At 42.2% G+C, this 18,028-nt stretch overlaps 1 protein-coding gene across 3 annotated transcripts in view; it reads left to right on the top strand.

Annotated features, from left to right (window-relative positions):
- The window catches only part of cnksr1 (connector enhancer of kinase suppressor of Ras 1), a 130,835-nt gene that overhangs the window by 44,249 nt on the left and 68,558 nt on the right, over positions 1–18,028 (top strand). For all 3 annotated transcript variants that reach the window (XM_059954686.1, XM_059954685.1, XM_059954687.1), the window contains 4 exons: positions 2,643–2,730; positions 5,182–5,223; positions 6,828–6,947; positions 14,248–14,304. In XM_059954686.1, coding sequence (XP_059810669.1) covers positions 2,643–2,730; positions 5,182–5,223; positions 6,828–6,947; positions 14,248–14,304 — 307 coding nt within the window. The remainder of the gene's footprint in view (positions 1–2,642; positions 2,731–5,181; positions 5,224–6,827; positions 6,948–14,247; positions 14,305–18,028) is intronic.

Genomic DNA, 18,028 nt, shown 5'->3' with positions numbered 1-18,028 from the left:
CTTTGCTTTCTTTGAAATGGCGTCAATTTATTGGGCCGAGGATAGATCATCAGACATGTTGACACCCAGGAACTTGAAACTGCTCATGTTAATTAATACTTCAGATTATTTCTTTAGCCAACAAAATGAAGCCCTTGTCTTTAAATCTAATTTTTTCCCTTCTATTGTGTGTTAACTGTCAAACATTAAATGCTTTATTGGCATAAAGAAGGAAATAATTATTTGCACCAGTTTGGATTCCTTGCAGTAAATGAAAATCAAAACAACTGCAGATGCTGGAAATAGTCATGGAAGAGTACAGCACAGAAGCAGGTCTTTTGACCCATCTAGTAGTACCAAACCATTTGAACTGCTACTCCCATGGACCTGCAATGGGACCATAGCCTTCCATACCCCTACCATCCGTGTACCTATCCAAACTTATCCTGAATGATGAAATCAAGCTCGCATGCACCACTTGTGCTGGCAGCTTGTTCCACACTCTCACCACCCTCTCTGAGTGGAGAAGTTTTCCACCCCCATCTTCCACTTAAACTTTTCACCTTTCACCTTTAATCCATGACTCCAGTGGAAAAAGCCTGCTGCATTTATCTCATCTATGTTCCTCGTAATTTTGTAAACTTCTGTCAAATCTTCCCTCAATTTTCTACATTCCAAGGAATAATGTCCTAGAGAATTCGATCTTTCCATATAACTCGGGTCCTCCAGACCCAGCAACATCCTTGTAAATTTTCTCTGTACTCTTTCAACCTTGTTTACATTTTTCCTGTGACTATACTCCAAATTAGTCTTCACCTTGTACAACTTCAATATAACATCCCATCTCCAGTACGCAGTGCTTTGGTTTATGAAGGCCAATGTGCCTTTATAGCCCTACCTACCTGTGATGTCACTTTTAAGAAATTATGGACCTGTATTCCCCGATCCCCTTGTCCACCACACTCTACAGTGCCCTACTATTCGTAGTAAAAGACTTACACTGCTTGGTCCGACTGAAGCGCAACACATTGCACTCAACTGCTCAAATTCTATCCGCCATTTTTCTGCCCATTTTCAAAATAAAAACCGTAAATGCCGCTGCCACAAAAGAATTGTATCACATAAGACAGTAATAACCAATCTGATTCAGTCAGAAGGTTTGGCTACATCTGTAAGAAGAGCAACAGATCTCGTGGTTTGGAACAAAGAATCAATTTGTTTCTCTTTGCATAGATGTAGCCTTACCTGCTGATTATTTCCAGCCGTTTATGTTTTCATGTAAATGAACCTGGGAAGCAGAGAAGGCTGGGGCTCTCATTGCGGCTGCAAAAACGCAGTTTGTTATTACGTGGGCAATACAGATTGAAATACACTCTTATTGAAATAATGGGCAGCTGAGGAAAGATTAATGTCCTTGTCTATGTAACTGGGTGCCGGAGTGGACATGTGTTTCTACCACAGCAGGTGTAAGGCACTCCTTCCCTCCACTAGCCCTGAAATTCACCCTTGGGCACCTGCTTAGTCACCCGATCAGGGTCACATGAAACCATGGGAACAGGTGGTGGATGGTCATTTGAGCACCTGGTGCATATCACAAGTCCTGGATATGTGACCACAGACACAAGGTAGACAATCTCTGAAGAGTATTGATAATGGCTGGGCTCATGCTTTTTTTTTTAAAGACACTGTCTAGAAGAAGGCAATGGCAAAACATATCTGTAGAAAAACTTTCCATGATCAAAGACCATGATCACCCATGTCACAGACACGGCATATAATGATAGTGGCATCTATGCAAGGCATTGCTAAACTTGCATAACCTATGTAATGATAAGCTGAGTTTTTCCAGCTTTTATTGTTTTTATTCTGGATTTGTTCGGTTTTTTTTCACTCGGGCACATTATTGTGTAGTTAACAGGATACTGAACAAACATTCAACACATAAATTGCACTTACATCAGGTGTTTTAATGGGAAAAGATCCTCTGAAGGAAAGCATAAAGCAATTGCTAAGCCAGTGACAGAATGAAGTAGAAAGTTTGCGTAGAAGGATTACATGCAGAGAAAGAAATGTGAAACTGAAGAGATTTGCATTAGCAAGGAAGAGGAACCCCATCGTGTGAGTTTTGGTTGACATAGAAGATATTAAAGTCTCCTTCTGGTAAAAATATTTCTCCCCTTCCATTCTTCCCCTATTCCCCATTCTGACCTTTTACCTCTATTCGCCTGCCTATCATTTCCCACTGGGCTGGGTCTCCCCCGCCTTCCCTTTCAACTGTGGTCCACTCTCCTCTCCTATCAGATTCCTTCCTCTTCAGCCCTTTACCTTTCCCACCCACCTGGCTTCACCTATCACCTTACTAACCTCCTTTCCCTCCCCTCACACCTTTATTCTGGATTCTTCCCCCCCCCCCCACTTCCTTCTCAGTCCTGAAAAAGGGACTCAGCCTGAAACATTGACTGTTTATTCATTTCCATAGGTGCAGCCTAACTTCCTGAGTTCTTCCAGCACTGTGTGCATGTGTGCGCGTGCGCACACTTTGAAACCGGTTGGGTGCAAGTATTGAATAAGTTGATGCGTGTGGAGTTAAATCAAAGGGATTAGTGATGGTGGTTCACCAGTTGTGGAGAATTTCTAACCACACTTCTCCTCTGCCAAACTAGGTACCCGTTTATATGTATCATAAATTACACTGAAATGAAGAAGGAGATCATCAGGCTATGTGTGGAGCTGACAAAAACTATCCATAAGGTTTGTCCATCTCACCACCGTCTGTAAGCAATTTGTCATTTTCCCCGTGACCGCATGGGTTTCCTCCCAAAGTCTAAAGACATACTGGTTGACAGGTTAATTGTCTCACTATTTCAGCAACTCCCATGATCTTTCTGTATTTCATGGTGAAGACAAATATCACAGTTGTGTTGTACATGCATGCTTTGACAATAAAATGAACCTTTGAACCTTTGATTGGGCTAAATGGGAGGTTGCTGGGCAGCGGGTCTGGAATGGCCTATTCCCGCACCGTATCTCAATAAATATTACAGAGTGTCAGAGAACCGCAGAGAAGCTTACATCGAGGAAAATGGCCATACAGCTCTTAACAGGTATATTTTAGTTTCCAAAAGGTCTGTGTTAATACACTGTTTTGAGCTTCATCTCACCCTGTTCGCATGGTTTTCTGTTCCTACCCATATACTTAGCAAGCCTCCACTTAAACGTACCCGTGCGAGAAGTTGACAAACAAGTGCTATGAAATCTGAAAGGTTTTTTTTAGCACTTTTGTGATTTTTCACCTTTTCTCATTTTAACACATCAGCCCTTCAGGAGAGCACTTGCATAGTGATATTGTAAGCAGAGTGAGATTTATTTACATATGGTTCAGTGAAAATCAGACGCCACCCTCGAGTGTGGCTTTATGAAGCTGATGAATTCCCAAGTCAGGGTTTACAAGCAATAACTTTAATGTTTTGTTTATTTATACTCCCTTGCATCCAGAAGTGGCTCACAATTTTATATGGACAGAAATCCTCGTAAATCTTGATGTTGTCTCCATGTGGTACTATCAAAACTTGTTGAAACGCACATAGACTTCATCAAACCTCCTTGTAATCACCTCAACAAGTGTACGTGTCTTAACAATTAGACGCAGACAGTCCTGACGAAATTGTATCTAAATCTGGGGTTCCCAACTTTTTTTTACTGTTAACCGAGGGGGCCGTGGATGCAGGGGTTTCCAAACCCCTGTTCTAAATTACGATTTTTGTTAGTTGATGGAATTATCTCTAATAACCTGTATACAACTGAAATTAAAGCAAGTGGCTTGTAAATTATTGGTTTATCTCTTCCTCCCTTTTAAAATAAAGTTACATTTGCATTCCTCCAAACCTCTGGTACACTCCTTTAGTCAAGGAAGATTGCAAAATTATCGACAAACCATTGCGATTTTCTTCCTTTATTTCTTTTAAAAAGCTGCTTATAGTACATCCAGGCCTTGATAATTCATTCATCTGCTTTTAAAGACTCTCAAACCTTGATAGTTCCTTATTTAATAAGGTTATTCCAGCTTACATTTCATATACCTCCCCCTTAACGACAACAGTGTCAATCCTTTCCTTCATGAACTCGTCTGCAAAGTATTAAAATAGGATTTGTATTTGTATCCTCTGCCACTGCACAGTTCATCTTCAATTGGCTTTGCAATTTCTTTAGTCATCTTCCTGCTCCTTATGATTTATAAAACATCTTTGAGATTTTCTTCGAAGATGCCAGAAGTTGTGGAGAATGATGTGCTGGGTGTGGAGGCTCATGGGTTGGTAGGTAAGGACAAGAACTCTATCCCTGTTAAGACAGCAGGAATATGGGGTGAAGTCAGATATCCGGTAAATTGAGGAGATGTGGGTGAGGGCCGTGCCAGTGATGGAGGAAGGGAAACCCTATCCCTTGAAGGAGGAGGACATCTCTGATGTCCTGGAAAGGAAAGCCTCGTCTAGGGGATAGCTGCAGTGGAGACAAAGAGACTGAAAAAGTGCATTTTCACAAGAAACAGGTATAGTCAGGATAGCCGTAGGAATGAGTAGGTTTATAAAAGATGTCAGTAGACAGTTTGTCTCCAGAGATGGAGGCAGAGGGATCCAGAAAGGGAAGAGCGGCATCGGAAATCGACCAAGTGAATTTAAGGGCAGGGTTGAAGCCGGAAGAAAGTTGTTGAAATTGATGAGCTCAGCATGGGTGCACGAAAGTGCAGTCTTCAGTGTGGCACAGAGAGAGCATTGCGGATTTGATGATCATTCCTGATGAACGTGTTATCTTTTGGCCCTGTAGTAATTATTTCATGTGGAAAAACCTCTTGGGAGCATTAAACTGACATTCCTGCCCCCTTTTTAAGCCACAATTCCATAATAGTTATAAATCCACTGAGGATCAGTAGCAATCCCCTTCCCTAATCCTAGAGACAATGACAATATTTCTAATGCTGTGTTCTCGCCACAGCTTAAATCATACCCTTATCACACACTGATGTGCAACATATTAATACCCTCTGAGGAATCTATTATATTTTAAAGTCCCAGATGTATGCTTCTCTTAACAGATTGACACTTTGCCAAGTTAACATCTTAGTTATAACATGATTTCTGAGCCCTCATTAGCTGAATTATTATCTAAATGTCATTAAAATCCTTAAACTTGATATCTATTGTTTAGGAATACAGCCAGACAGAGAAAGAAAACTGGATACTCAGCGTTGTAAGTACGAACCAATTATCTCCTCCTTACCACGCTATCATGAAACCGAGTATCATCTGAATGCCCTTGAGTCAGAAGGTTGCAGGAGCCGTGCATCTTTTCTCTATCTGCATTATGTTGTGTGTTTATTGTGGTAGTTAGTCACGTGGGTGGGCGCACGGTAAAAGTGAAGGGAATAAGTTGCGTATTTGTGCTTTGCTCTGGCACTTTCGTTCTGGGGACCGCCGGGCGTTATATATCTTTTGTTGACTGCATAATTATGCTTAATTGCATCACTTCAAGTTTGTTTGTTTTGCTAGTTGCTGATAAAGGATTGAGTACAGTTCTTCAATTTTTGTGGAACACCATTATTGGATGGATGAGAGGGCGCATCATACAAGGATAACAACAGCAGTGGCAATAGTCTGTATGAGTGTGCTGCTAGAGAAGGTTTAGATTGATATTTCAGATGAGTTGGCTAACCCATGTCCTATTTGTGTCTAGGGATGGTAAAAGAACAAGAGCATTATTTGAAAAACTAATATTGTAGGTTCAGATCCCAGTCTAAAAACTGCCTCAGACCAATGGCCAGCACAAGAACAGTTTCTGTGCTGAGAATACTAAATACCAACATTAACCTACAGTGTTCCTGAGGGGGCAGTGAGCTGATAATTAAGTCCCACTCGGGAATAATTTGAACTATGCCTTGAGGAGATTCGGCTGTAGAAAACACTTCCGTTTTGTTTGTCCCCTCCCCACTAAAATCAGGATGCTGGAGGATGTTCTGACCTTCCAAGCTGATTGCCGTTTTGTAGAGTTTGTCAAGAATTACACAACCACAGCATTGTACCTTTCCAGGAGTTGTTTGCAATAGTGACTCATCGTTAGTTGGCAGGGCAAGATGTGCAGTGGAACTGCTTTTGTGAGTCAGAGTACGAATGCCCTCGAACGGTAGAGGACAGGAAACGGTGGATACGGCCAAGCCCATCACGGGTGAAGCCCTCCCAACCATTGAGCACATCTAGAAGAAGCAGCACCCGTCATCAAGGACTCCCACCATCTAGGCCATGTTCTCTTCTCACTGCTACCATCAGGAGGGAGGTGCAGGAGCCTCAAGACTCACACCCCCAGATTCAGGAACAATTATTACCCCTCAACTATCAGGCCTTTGAACAAAAGGGGATAACTTCACTCATCCCAACACTGAACTGTTCACATAACCTATGGACTCAGTTGCAAGGACTCTTCATCTCGTGTTCTTGATATTTATTGATCTTTTTATTTAATATTATTATCTGGGGTTTGCAAAATCTTTGTATTTGCGGTTTGATATCTTTTGCACATTGTTTGTCCATCTTGTGGTGTGAGGTTTTTCATTGATTCTATTGAGTTTCTTTGTATTTACTGTGAATGCTCTCAAGAAAGGGAATCTCGGGGAGTAAATGGTGATACGTATGTACTTTGATAATAATTTTCCTGCTGTAGCTGACTAAGGGTCATTTCTAGGTGGTGGTACTTTGCATTCTGTTCCACCCCCCCCCCCCCCCCCCATTGCAGGTAAGGTAACGTTGCTGTGTAATTGGTTCTGCTTGGTCTTATCTTATCTACATTCCTTTCTGATTTAGTGCAGAGAGCTCTCTAGTTTCTGTGAACGGATGGTCATGGAAAGTCCTGAGGAGTTGGTGAATCAGCGAGCCTGCTTGGAGACTATTCACTTGCTTACCACTTCGCCAGGACAGAGTCTGGTAAGTCTGCATGCTCTCCTGAGGACACCGGAGATTGAGGATGCAATCCAAATCATGGACACTATTTCTAGATGAAATTGGGTTTCAGAGAGTCTAGAAAATCGTCAGTTTTGTTTTTTTTTTAAAGGCACATTTACAGTGCTGTGCAAAAGTCTTGGTCACATATAGAGCTAGGATGCCTGAGAGTTTAGCAGAGTACTGAAGTGGTAAAAGGGTTACAGCTCCACTGAGGATTGAGAACGTGCTTTGGGCTGACATTATGGGGCAGTAATGTGGGGAGCTCCATTACTAGAGGCATCCTTCAACTGAAATTTGTCAACGTGGAGCGGAAAGCAAGTTTGTAAATCTGGTGGGAGCAGAGGATGTTGGGAATGGTGAGAGTGGAGCGCTGTGGGAGGGGTGTGGAACAGGGGGCAGAGAAGGAGGGCCGGGGTGGTGTGTGGCGTGGGTGCAGATGCACCCAGCCCTGAGACACCAGGCAAGGCCATTTGATTCCAAACAATCGGTTTATTGATTATTACAGAATGTCTGTCTGGTGCTTCCCACTCCCCTCCCCTTTCCCAACCGTGATTTCCCTCTCCTTGCCCCCTTCCCACTCTTCAGTCCAAAATTCAGACCTATATCCAAACTAAGTTTATCATCGCTCACATATTATATATAAAATTACAGTACTTCTGCACAGTACTGTAATTATCTCGTGGACCAAGGGTGTTTATCACTTCTCTTGAATGACGGTATGTTTTATACACCCTGTAATATCATAATGTGCAGTGACACTAACAGTAAGGCTGTGCTGGCCAGGTATCATCCTTGCTTATAGTGCTAAAGGGTTACAGCTCCACTGAGGATTAAGTATGTGCTTTAGGCTGACATTATGGGACAGTAATGTAGGGTGTTATTAGCAACATCCTTCAACTGAAATATTACATTGATGACCTGCCTTTCTGCTTTGGTTCAAGTAATTGTTTAATTATATTCTTCTATTAATTCAGCCACTTTTTTTTGCTCCACAAATACATCTCATCCTTCGTTTTATCAGTCTAGAAAGTCCATTAAATTGGTAAAATGAATTATCCATGCTGTCTTATCAACCCTCTTTTCATTTATCATTCTGCAAGTCGAACTGACAAGCCACTGTCTTGTTTATGATCTGTAGCCACTCCGCAGTAGTCCCCAGGGCTTCAACAGTCAAAGGTGCCTGCCTGTGAATGTTTTTATGTACTAGTCGGGGCACACAGCACCTATAACATCCTTCACTGGAGTTTTATTGTTCATGCGTATAGAGTCTGTGTATAATGCAACATGCAGATTGCTTGTCTCAATTCTGAAGAGAGTTTCTTGTGTTTATGGTTGGGGGAGATTATCTCTCAATCCTGTCTCGGGGGACCATTGCTCTCTGATCTGAGCCACACTTCATAATGGCTCAATATGCCGAGTTTGTTTTAAATTGAGATACAGTGTGGAATAGGCCCTTTCGGCCCTTTGAGCCCCTGATTTAACCCTAGCCTAATCACGTGACACTTTACAATGACAACCTACCAACCGGTCTGTGGAGGAAACCAGGCCACCAGGAGGAAACACATGCAGCCATGGGGAGAAACATACAAACTCCTTTCAGGCAGTGGCGGGAATTGAACCCTGGGCGCTGGTACTGTAAAGCTTTATGCTAATCACTACGCTACCGTGCCGCCTTAGTTGGCCTTCAAAATTACTCATCCATTGTTAGGCATTCCAACATATCCTGTCACTTTATGTTTCTGCAAACTATATACGTCCTCCTGCTACCAACGCATTTCTACATATAATGTTCTTATACATTCTCCAACAGCCACTTCCTGCATCAAAACATACGTCATGTCACCTCATTATTTCATACCTACAAGTCTACATGTGAGCTCACCAGTTTTGTGAAATCAGACTGAACAACAACACTTCAGCTTTGTGCTTGGACCTTCAAACTCAGGACCTCCTGGCCTTCCTCAGTCCATAATCTCTAAATTTCCTCAGATTGTTTAATCTGCTCTTCACTGCACTGAGGCCAAGGCTGTGGGCCTGCTCCAGGCTCTGTGACTGGGGGCTCCATGACATTTCCTCCGCCTCTGGATGAAAACATAGATGGGAGGGGGAGTAAGTTTGCCGATGATACCAAGATTGGCGGAGTTGCGGATAGTGTAGAGGACTGGCAAAGAATACAGCACCATATAGAGCAGTTCTAGATATGGGCAGATGGAATTTAGCCCAGATCAATGTGAGGGGTTGCACCTTGGTGGGAAATGGCAAAGAGACCGTACACTGCAAACACGAGAAAATCTGCAGATACCGGAAATCCAAGGCAAAATACAACAAGTGCTGGAGGAACTCAGCAGGTCAGGCAGCATCTATGGAAAAGAATAGACAGTCGACGTCTTGGGCCTTCGTCAAAATGTGAAGTCGGAGCAAGAAGGTAGGGGGAGTGGAGGTGCGGAGACAGTACACTTTTAACGGCAAGATCCTCTAGAGTGTTGCTGAGCAGAGAGAGATCTTGGGATTCCAGAAACTGGCTACACAGGTCAATAAGGTGGTTCAGAAGGCTAATGGAATGTTTGCTTTTATTAGTCAAGGCATTGAGGTCAAAAGTCAGGAGGCTAAGTTGCAACTTTATGAAACTCTGGTTGGGCCACATCTGGAGTATTGCATACAGTTCTGGTCACCTCACTATAGGAGGGATGTTGAGGCTTTGGAGAGGGTGCAGAAGAGGTTTACCAGGACGTTGCCTGGTTTAGAGGGCGTGTCCTATCATGAGAGGCTGGATGAACGTGGGTTGTTTTCTCTGGAGTGCTGGAGTCTGAGGTTTGTAAGATTATGAGAGGCGTAGATAGAGTGGACAGGGAGTATCTATTTCCCAGGGTAGAGATGTCTAATACCAGAGGACACGCATTGAAAGTGAGAGGGGCTAGGTTCAAGGGGAACGTGAGGGGTAAGTTTTTTAATCTGAGTCGTGGATGCCTGGTTTGGTGGTAGAGGCAAATACTTTAGAGGCTTTTAAGAGACATGTGGATAGGCACATGGCTATAAGGAGGATGAAGGGATATGGATGTTGTATAGGTAGGAGGGATTAGTGTTTGGAATTTTTTGATTTGCTTTTTAGCTGTTGCAACACAACAGTGTGGGCTGAATGGCCTGTTCCTGTGCTGTACTGTTCTGTGGTCTATGTTCTTTGCGCTGAACTGAGGCTGTGGAGCTGTCCTGGGACTCGTGACTGAGGACTCGCTTTCGTTTTAAATGCTCTTTACCTGTATCGTTTGCTGATTTGTTTCTCTCTCTCTGCTCATTGGGTGTTTGTCAGTTTTGTTCATGAGTTCTTCGGGGTTTCTTGTTTTGTCGCTCCCTGTAAGGAGACAAATCTCATGGTTGTATCCCACATACATACTTTGATAATAAATATACTTTGAACTTCTGAGGAAAGAAATGACCTGCACTTGTAAAGGACTTATCATGGCTTCAGGATCTCAAAGTACTTTTTAAACAATGAATTATTTTTTGGAGTGTAACTATATATGGAAATACAGTATACAGTTTGTTGGCTCAAGCTGCAGAAGTGTGGAGAAAGTGAGTGGGAGAGGGGAAACAGTTGCAGGGACTCAGTAATTTGATTGTTTATAGTTGAGAGGTTATCTGTGAAGATAGGATGGTAGATATTGTCTATTTGGACTTAAGTAGGCATGTAACAAGATCCTGCATGGTAGGCTGGCCCAGAAGGTTAAACCATATCAGACCCAAGTTAAACTAACCAACTGGAACCAAAATTGGCCAGGGGGCAAGAGGCAAAGGTTAGATTTGTGGAAGGATGTTTTTCTGATTGGAAGTCTCTGACCACTTGTGAATGCCAAGGATTTGTACTGAGACCCAGTTGTTTGTTTTATGGATATTATTGACTTGGATGTTAAGGAGCTGTGAATAACATTTGTGGTGTTGTGAGGAAGGTTGCCTAAGGCTGCTCTGGGGCGTAGATCACACGGAAAGTTGGATGCAGGGTTGGCAGATGGAATTTTAATTCTGACAAGAGTGAGGTAATGTATTTTGGGAGGTCAAAAGGGACAGGGACATAAGCAGTAAATGGTAAGCTGCAAACGATAGTTGAACCGAAGGATCTTCGGCTTCAGTACATTGTTTCCTGAAAGCAGCAGCGCTGCTGGATAGGATGGTGAAAAGGCTGTGGGCATGCTTGTCTTTCAAAGGCTGGAGCATAGTATATGAAGCTGGTGTTAAACATGAAATTAATTCAAAGGAAAACGAAATAGCTGGAAGATGTGAGTCTTGGCTCGCGTTTTACTTTAAACGAGGCGTACACGTATCCTGTGGTTGTGTCTCGGTGTATGCAATTCATGTATTTTTTACACTTAACCTGTAGTGAATTATTTGAGCAAGAATGCCTACTCGCGGGTGGGGGGGGGGTTACTTTGGGGTTCTAACATTTAACTGTTGTTCACGCTTTAGGACACTAAATGCTAAACACTCCTGCATTTTCATGGATGGTGTGAAGAAAAAGCATTTCAGGATGTATATTGTATACATTTCTCTGACATTAAGTTGTACAATTGAACCTTTGAACCCTGGCACACCGCTTCTACTTGGGCCATACTTTATCAGTTGAACTTCTCAATTATATATTAACATCTTTAGTTGGTGTAATCTAATCTCATTCCAGTTTTTTTTTGTTTTTAGAGGTGGGTATACTTCTTGCACAGAGTTTGAAAGGCTCTTATTCAACCACTTGAGATGCATTCATTTTTCTTCCTAGAAGTTTGAGACTCTAAATGTAATTATCACTCGTGATTTAATTTCAGGACTTTTTGAACCTCATCCAGTTTTATTTAGCTAAGTGTTTAAATCGGTTTGTTGTAGATTAACAACTCTCTGCATAATTCCTTTATGTGAAGTGTTTCAGAAGTGAATTCTGATTCAAGTCATTGGCATCACCAAAGGCTCATTTCCTGTCCTGTCCTGTCTTGCTGCCACTGTTCCAGAGGCTCGACAGTCCTTTGGAGCTACAGCCATCATTTCCATTTTCCCCTCTTTTCTCAACTCAGAACTGGAATAGAAGTGTCAACCCCAGGGGAATGCTGGAGAGATAGATATCAGTAGTCTAGGGGAAGCACAAAGGCAGCCGAGCAGTTCAAATATCCAATAACCAACAACAAGGTCAAGTTCAAGTTTATTGCCATTCAGCCCTATACATGCATACTGGCAAATGAAAAACATGCACAACCCAGTGCACGTTACTCATACACATAGCACATGAAGTGATATTACCACAAATAGCAAGGTGCAGTTATGACACAACTTAAAAAATACACGGTATAATACTGCTGGCGCTTCATACATGATGAGACCTGGGTGGTGGCAGGGAGTTCAGTAGTCTCATGGCCTGGGGGAAGAAGCTGTTTCCAATCCTAACAGTTTTTTGTCCTAATGCTACCATATCTCCTGCCTATCGGTGGTGGGAGGAGGGGTTTAAATAGATTGTTGGATGAATGGGGGAGATCATGGACAATGCTAAGGGCCCTGCGTACATTTCAAGGTAAATATTTTAAGTTGTTCAAATTTGATAGGTGGAGTGGATAATTTTTCAATTTTGTACATTACCTGTTGAGAAGTGGCCACTCTCTGATCTTGAAACCTTTGCAGAAACATACAGCAGATTTAAAGCAGGTTCCTTAACCTCGTCCACTGTGATGAGTCCACACCATCAAGTTCAGGAACAGTTATTACCCCTTGACCATGATGCTCTTGAACCAGAGGGATAACTTCACTCACTTCATCACTCAACTGATCCCATTTGGACTCACTGTCAAGGACTCTACAACGCATTTGATTTGAACTTTGATTTAACCAATACTTTGTTCTGAAATGGCTGCTGACTTAACAATTGTTTTCAGACTTGTTTCTATATTCACCCTGACGTCAGCAGATTCATTAATCTACAGTGGTAGGTAAATAAAAATAAATAATCCTTCACCTTTGACCTGAAACATCATCTGTGTTTCTCTTCCCAATTTTGTGACCTGACCTGCTGAGAGTTTCTACTCTGTCCTGTTTTTTTTTTAATTTCAGGTTCCAGCATGCGCAGTCTTTTAATAAAAAAAAATAAAAATAAAGTACTATAAGACTACAAAATATAGGAGCAGAATTAGGCCATTTGGCCCATCAGGTCTGCTCTGCCATTTTATCATGGCTGATCCATTTTTCTTCTCAATCCCCAATCTCCTGTCTTCTCATATCCCTTCAAGCCCTGACTAATCAAGAATCTATTACCTTAAATAGATTTAAGGTAATAGATTACCTGCCTTAAATATACCCAATGACTTGGCTTCCAAAGCCACCTGTGGCAATGAATTCCACAGGTTCACCACTCTCTGGCTAAAGAAATTCAATAGACAATAGGTGCAGAAGTAGACCATTCGGCCCGTCGAGCCTGCACCGCCATTCTGAGATCATGGCTGATCTCATCAAATCCCTCCTCTTCTCCATTCTAAAAGGACATCTCTCTATTCTGAAGCTGTGTCCTCTGATCTTAGACTCTCCCACCATAGGAAACATCCTCTCTATATACACTGTCAAGACCTTTCCACATTTGATCAGTATCAAAAAGGACACCTCCTCATTCTTATGAATTCCATTGAGTAGAAGTCCACAGCCATTAAACACTCCTCATATGACAAGCCTTTCAATCTCATAATCATTTTCATAAACCTCCTTTTAGCCCTCTCCAATGTCAGCACATGCTTTTTTAGTTAAGGGGGCCTAAATTGCTCACAATATTCCAAGCAAGACCTCACCAGTGCTTCACAGAGTCTCAATATTACATCCTTGCTCTTATATTCTAGTCCTCTTGAAACGAATGCGAACATTGTATTTGCCTTCGTCACCACCAACTCAACCTGCAAAGCGACCTTTAGGGAATCCTGCACGAGGACTTCCAGGTCCCTCTGCACCTCAGATTTTTGAACATTCACTCCGTATAGAGTGGTAATTTGGTTCTAAACTAAAATCTCATGTCAAACTGTTTTTACAGTAGTGATCTGTGATGTAGTGTGAGCCTGGCTGACAGCTGTGGCTATCGCTTAAATGGGCAATCGAGACTGATAATGTTACAGGTGGCTAAGATGTTAAACCTCAGAAGTATTTTTAATAAATGACACAAGCTGCTCCAGAGTCATCACTTCAAAGCTGACAAACTCCATTTCCCAAAGCAAATGGTCACACCTTTATTTACTATGGCTGTATTTTGGATTAAAACCTATTTCCTTATGTTGTTCAGGGAATTGAAATCAAGTCGAATAATGGGCTGCACTTTATCACGGGAACTGCAGTTAATGTAAGTGTCATTTATTCACCTCTGTCTAACTGCTTCTCTTGGAATGTGCATGCAAATGGTTACCCTTCTGCGCCTGAGTGTCTTACTCAATCTGCTGGATTTGTTTTTATTTTTCTTTTATCCCCTCACCCATTTTCTTTTTTATCCTCTCTCTCTCTGTCTGTCTCTCTCTCTAAATTCCAGATTCCAACAACATTCTAGATAAATTGCTTCTTCCTGATGAAGAGTTTCAGTCCAAATCGTTGTGGTGTACTCCTCTCCATAGCTGATGCCAGACCTGCTGAGTTCCTCCAGCATTTTGCATGTATTGCTCAAGATTTCCAGCACCTGCAGAATCTATTGAGTTTAAAGTTGCTCTTCTGATTCCTTGTAAAGCTCTTACCCCTTACCCTAAAGCTTTAACCTATGCCTTTTAGTGTGTGACATGCCAAAAGTTGTTCTTGAACTGCCTTCTCCCTTGGGCACCTTTCTCTCGATTGTTATATTTTTGTGGAGTGTGAGCGTGCGTGCAGATGAGTGTATTATCTGTTTCTATGCAATTACATGTCTTGCTCCTTCCTGTACTGAATGGCCTTTTGACTTCCCATGGGCTGGAGTGTGTCAGAGTTGTTGAACATTCTTTCCTATAAGCATTACCATTTAAAAAATTGTATCAGCTCAAAGAGACTTTTACCATGGGTGTAGGTTATCCTAAAAAGAACAAAAAGGGTCCACATTTGCCGATATCTCTCAACACAGTATAATTTTGCAGTGCTGTGCTGGTGGAAACATACGTAGCTGCTGTTCTGGAAATCAGACCTGGAAGTCATTGGGAGCATGGAATCTGACTTTTTTATCCCTATTTTTATGCCAGCTACCAAATATCTATGTGTACTAATTCCATTGACTGGCACTTGGTCTAACGCCTACGTTGCTGGGTCTGGAGGACCTGTGTCATAAGGAAAGTGTGAATAGGTTAGGACTTCATTCCTTGGAATGTAGAACATAGTGAGATTTGATAGAGGTGTACAAAATCATGAGGGGTACAGATCGGGTAAATGCAAGCTGGCTTTTCCCACTGAAGTTGGATGGGACTGCAACCAGAGGTCATGGGGTAAGGGTGAAAGGTGAAAGTTTAAGGGGAACATGAGGGGAAACTTCTTCACTCAGAGGGTGATGAGAGGTGGAATGAGCTGCCAGTGTAAATGGTGCATGCAAACTTGATTTCAGTGTTTAAGAGGAGTTTGAATAGGTAGGGGTATGGAGGGCTATGGCCCCTGTGCAGGTTGAAGGGAGTAGATGATTTGAATCATTTTGGCATGGACTAGATGGGCTAAGGGCCTTTTATGGGCTGACTTCTCTATGACTCTTCTCTGTGGCAATTACAATGCTAGTCCAGATGCTCTGGGAGCTGCTGCCTCCATTACATCCACAGCAGCTTGTTCCAGATTTCAAGAAACCGTCTATGAATATGTTCTCCCTCAAAGGATCTTTATCAGGCTGACAGGCGGTGCATAGCAGGAAGCCACAAGGATCAGTGCTTGGATTCCAGACCTTCATAATCGATCTCATTGATTTAACTAATGACCAATGACGAATTCCCAAGTTTGCTGATGTTCCAAAATGAAGTGGGATTGTGAGTAGGAATGAGGATGTAAAGAAGATTTAGGGGAATGTAGTGAATGTGGAGGTGTAATAAACTGAAAAGTAGCATGTTTTTGTAAATGGTGAGGTATTTGGTAAAGTTGATGCCCAAAAGGACCTAAATGGCATGAAAACCAACATGTAGATGCACCATAATTAGAAAGACTACAATATGTTGGCAAATGTATTACAAGAAGATTTAATTTGAGGAATAAAGATGTCTTATTGCAATTATCTCGGGCTTTGGTATGACTACAGCTGAAGATTTGTGGATAGCTTTAGCCTCCTTACCTATAAAGGGTGGGAGAGTGGAGATTCATCACTAGCAAAGGAGGTGTAAGGCACTCCTTCCCTCCACTGGCCTGCAGGTCACCCTTGGGCGAGGTGTAGCACCTGCTTAGTCTCTCTGATCAGGGTAACGTGAAGCCAAGAGAGGAAGTGGTGGATGGTCATATGAGCAGCTGGTGCAGATCACAAATCCTGGTTATGTGACCACTGACACCAGGCAGACAATCTCTGAAGAGTATTGATAATGACTGGGGTCACCCATCTTGTAAAGTCACAGCCCAGAAGAAGGCAACGGCAAACCACTTCTGTAGAAAAATTTGCCAAGAGCAGTCATGAGCATGGAAGGACATGACTGTCCATGTCATAAGGCACATAACGAATGGACAACCCTATAAAAGATATATATCAGAGGGAGTTCTGCAAAGGACTGCTTCCTGTGAAGGCAGGTTTGCTGCATGAGGAGAGATTAAATACATCAGCCCTGTACTCACTCCAGTTCAGAAGAGTGAGGAGAATTCACAGAATTCTTATGGAGTTCGCCCACATGAGCTAGAGATCACAAGTTAAAGTTGAACTATTTAAGAGAACATGAGGTGAAACTTCTTCACTCAGAGTGGAACAAACTACTGGTGGAGGTGGGGGATGCGGGTTCAATTGTAAGAAGTTTTGGATAAGTACATGGATGGGAGGGGGATGGAGGGTTATGGTCCAGGTGTGGGTCGATGGGACCAAGTAGAATGACAGCTCGGTACGGGCTCAATGGGCTGGAGAAACACAAAAGATTGGAGAACTCAGTAGGTACGGCAGCTTCTATGGAAATGAATAAGCAGTTTTGGGTTGAAGCTGTCGAGCTCTTTGATTCCAAGTGGATGGAGGGTGAATGTTTCACTCATGAGGAGCTGAGAACCAAGGGTCACAGTATCCAAATAAAGGATAAGTTATTTAGTTCTGAGCTGATGAGCGGGTTTTCCATACAAAGGATAATGAAACTTTGGAATCTCTCTCGCTCTCTCCTGGAGATCTGTGTAATTAAGAACCGATCAATATCAAGGGAACTGAGCAATATTTAGGCAAGTACAGAAAAATATCACTAAGGTAGACCATCAATGTCAGAACAGGTGCAAGGGATCATGTGGTCTGCTCCAGCTTCTCTTACGTTCTTGCACACTGTCATGTCTTCCTGAGTGGCAGATGGAAATGCTGACCCACTGAATACATGTACTGCAAACACGAGGTAATCTGCAGTTACCGGAAATCCAGAGCAACTCACACAAAACATGGGAGGAGCTCAGCAGCATCTGTGGAAATTAATAAGCAGTCAACGTTTCAGGCCAAGACCCTAGTCTCAGCCCAAAGTGTCAACTGTTTACTCTTTTCTATAGGTGCTGCCTGGTCTGCTGAGTTCCTCCAGCATGTTGTGTGTTGAGCACACATACTTCCTTATTTTGAAAAGAGAAGTGTTTACTAAGTTTAAATTCTATGTAAGTGGAGATGTGGTTCTGTTTTTAGCTAAGGTATGATCCACTCTGAGGACTCAATATTTTTATATTTTAAAATATTTATATTAGAATATTTATTTTTACATTTTATTATTTTCTTTTAATGACTTGAAATTGCTGTAAAAGAAATCAGAGAGAGAACTGCTCAAGACCAAACTATAATTTGTGCTCATTTATGAGAATTCGTGTTGCACAATTGTTCTAATTTATAATTTGAGATCGCTGCTCAGCTTCCTCGGTGCCGATGGGTGCATATTCGTCGGGCGGATGATCCCTAATTGAAGATGTTATGAGCTTATTGTTATCTGCTCTTC

The sequence above is a fragment of the Hypanus sabinus genome, chromosome 30 (assembly GCF_030144855.1).
Source record: "Hypanus sabinus isolate sHypSab1 chromosome 30, sHypSab1.hap1, whole genome shotgun sequence".
Lineage (NCBI taxonomy): Eukaryota > Metazoa > Chordata > Chondrichthyes > Myliobatiformes > Dasyatidae > Hypanus > Hypanus sabinus.
Note: the sequence above shows the minus strand (reverse complement) of the source record. Positions and strands in the feature narration are given on the sequence as shown.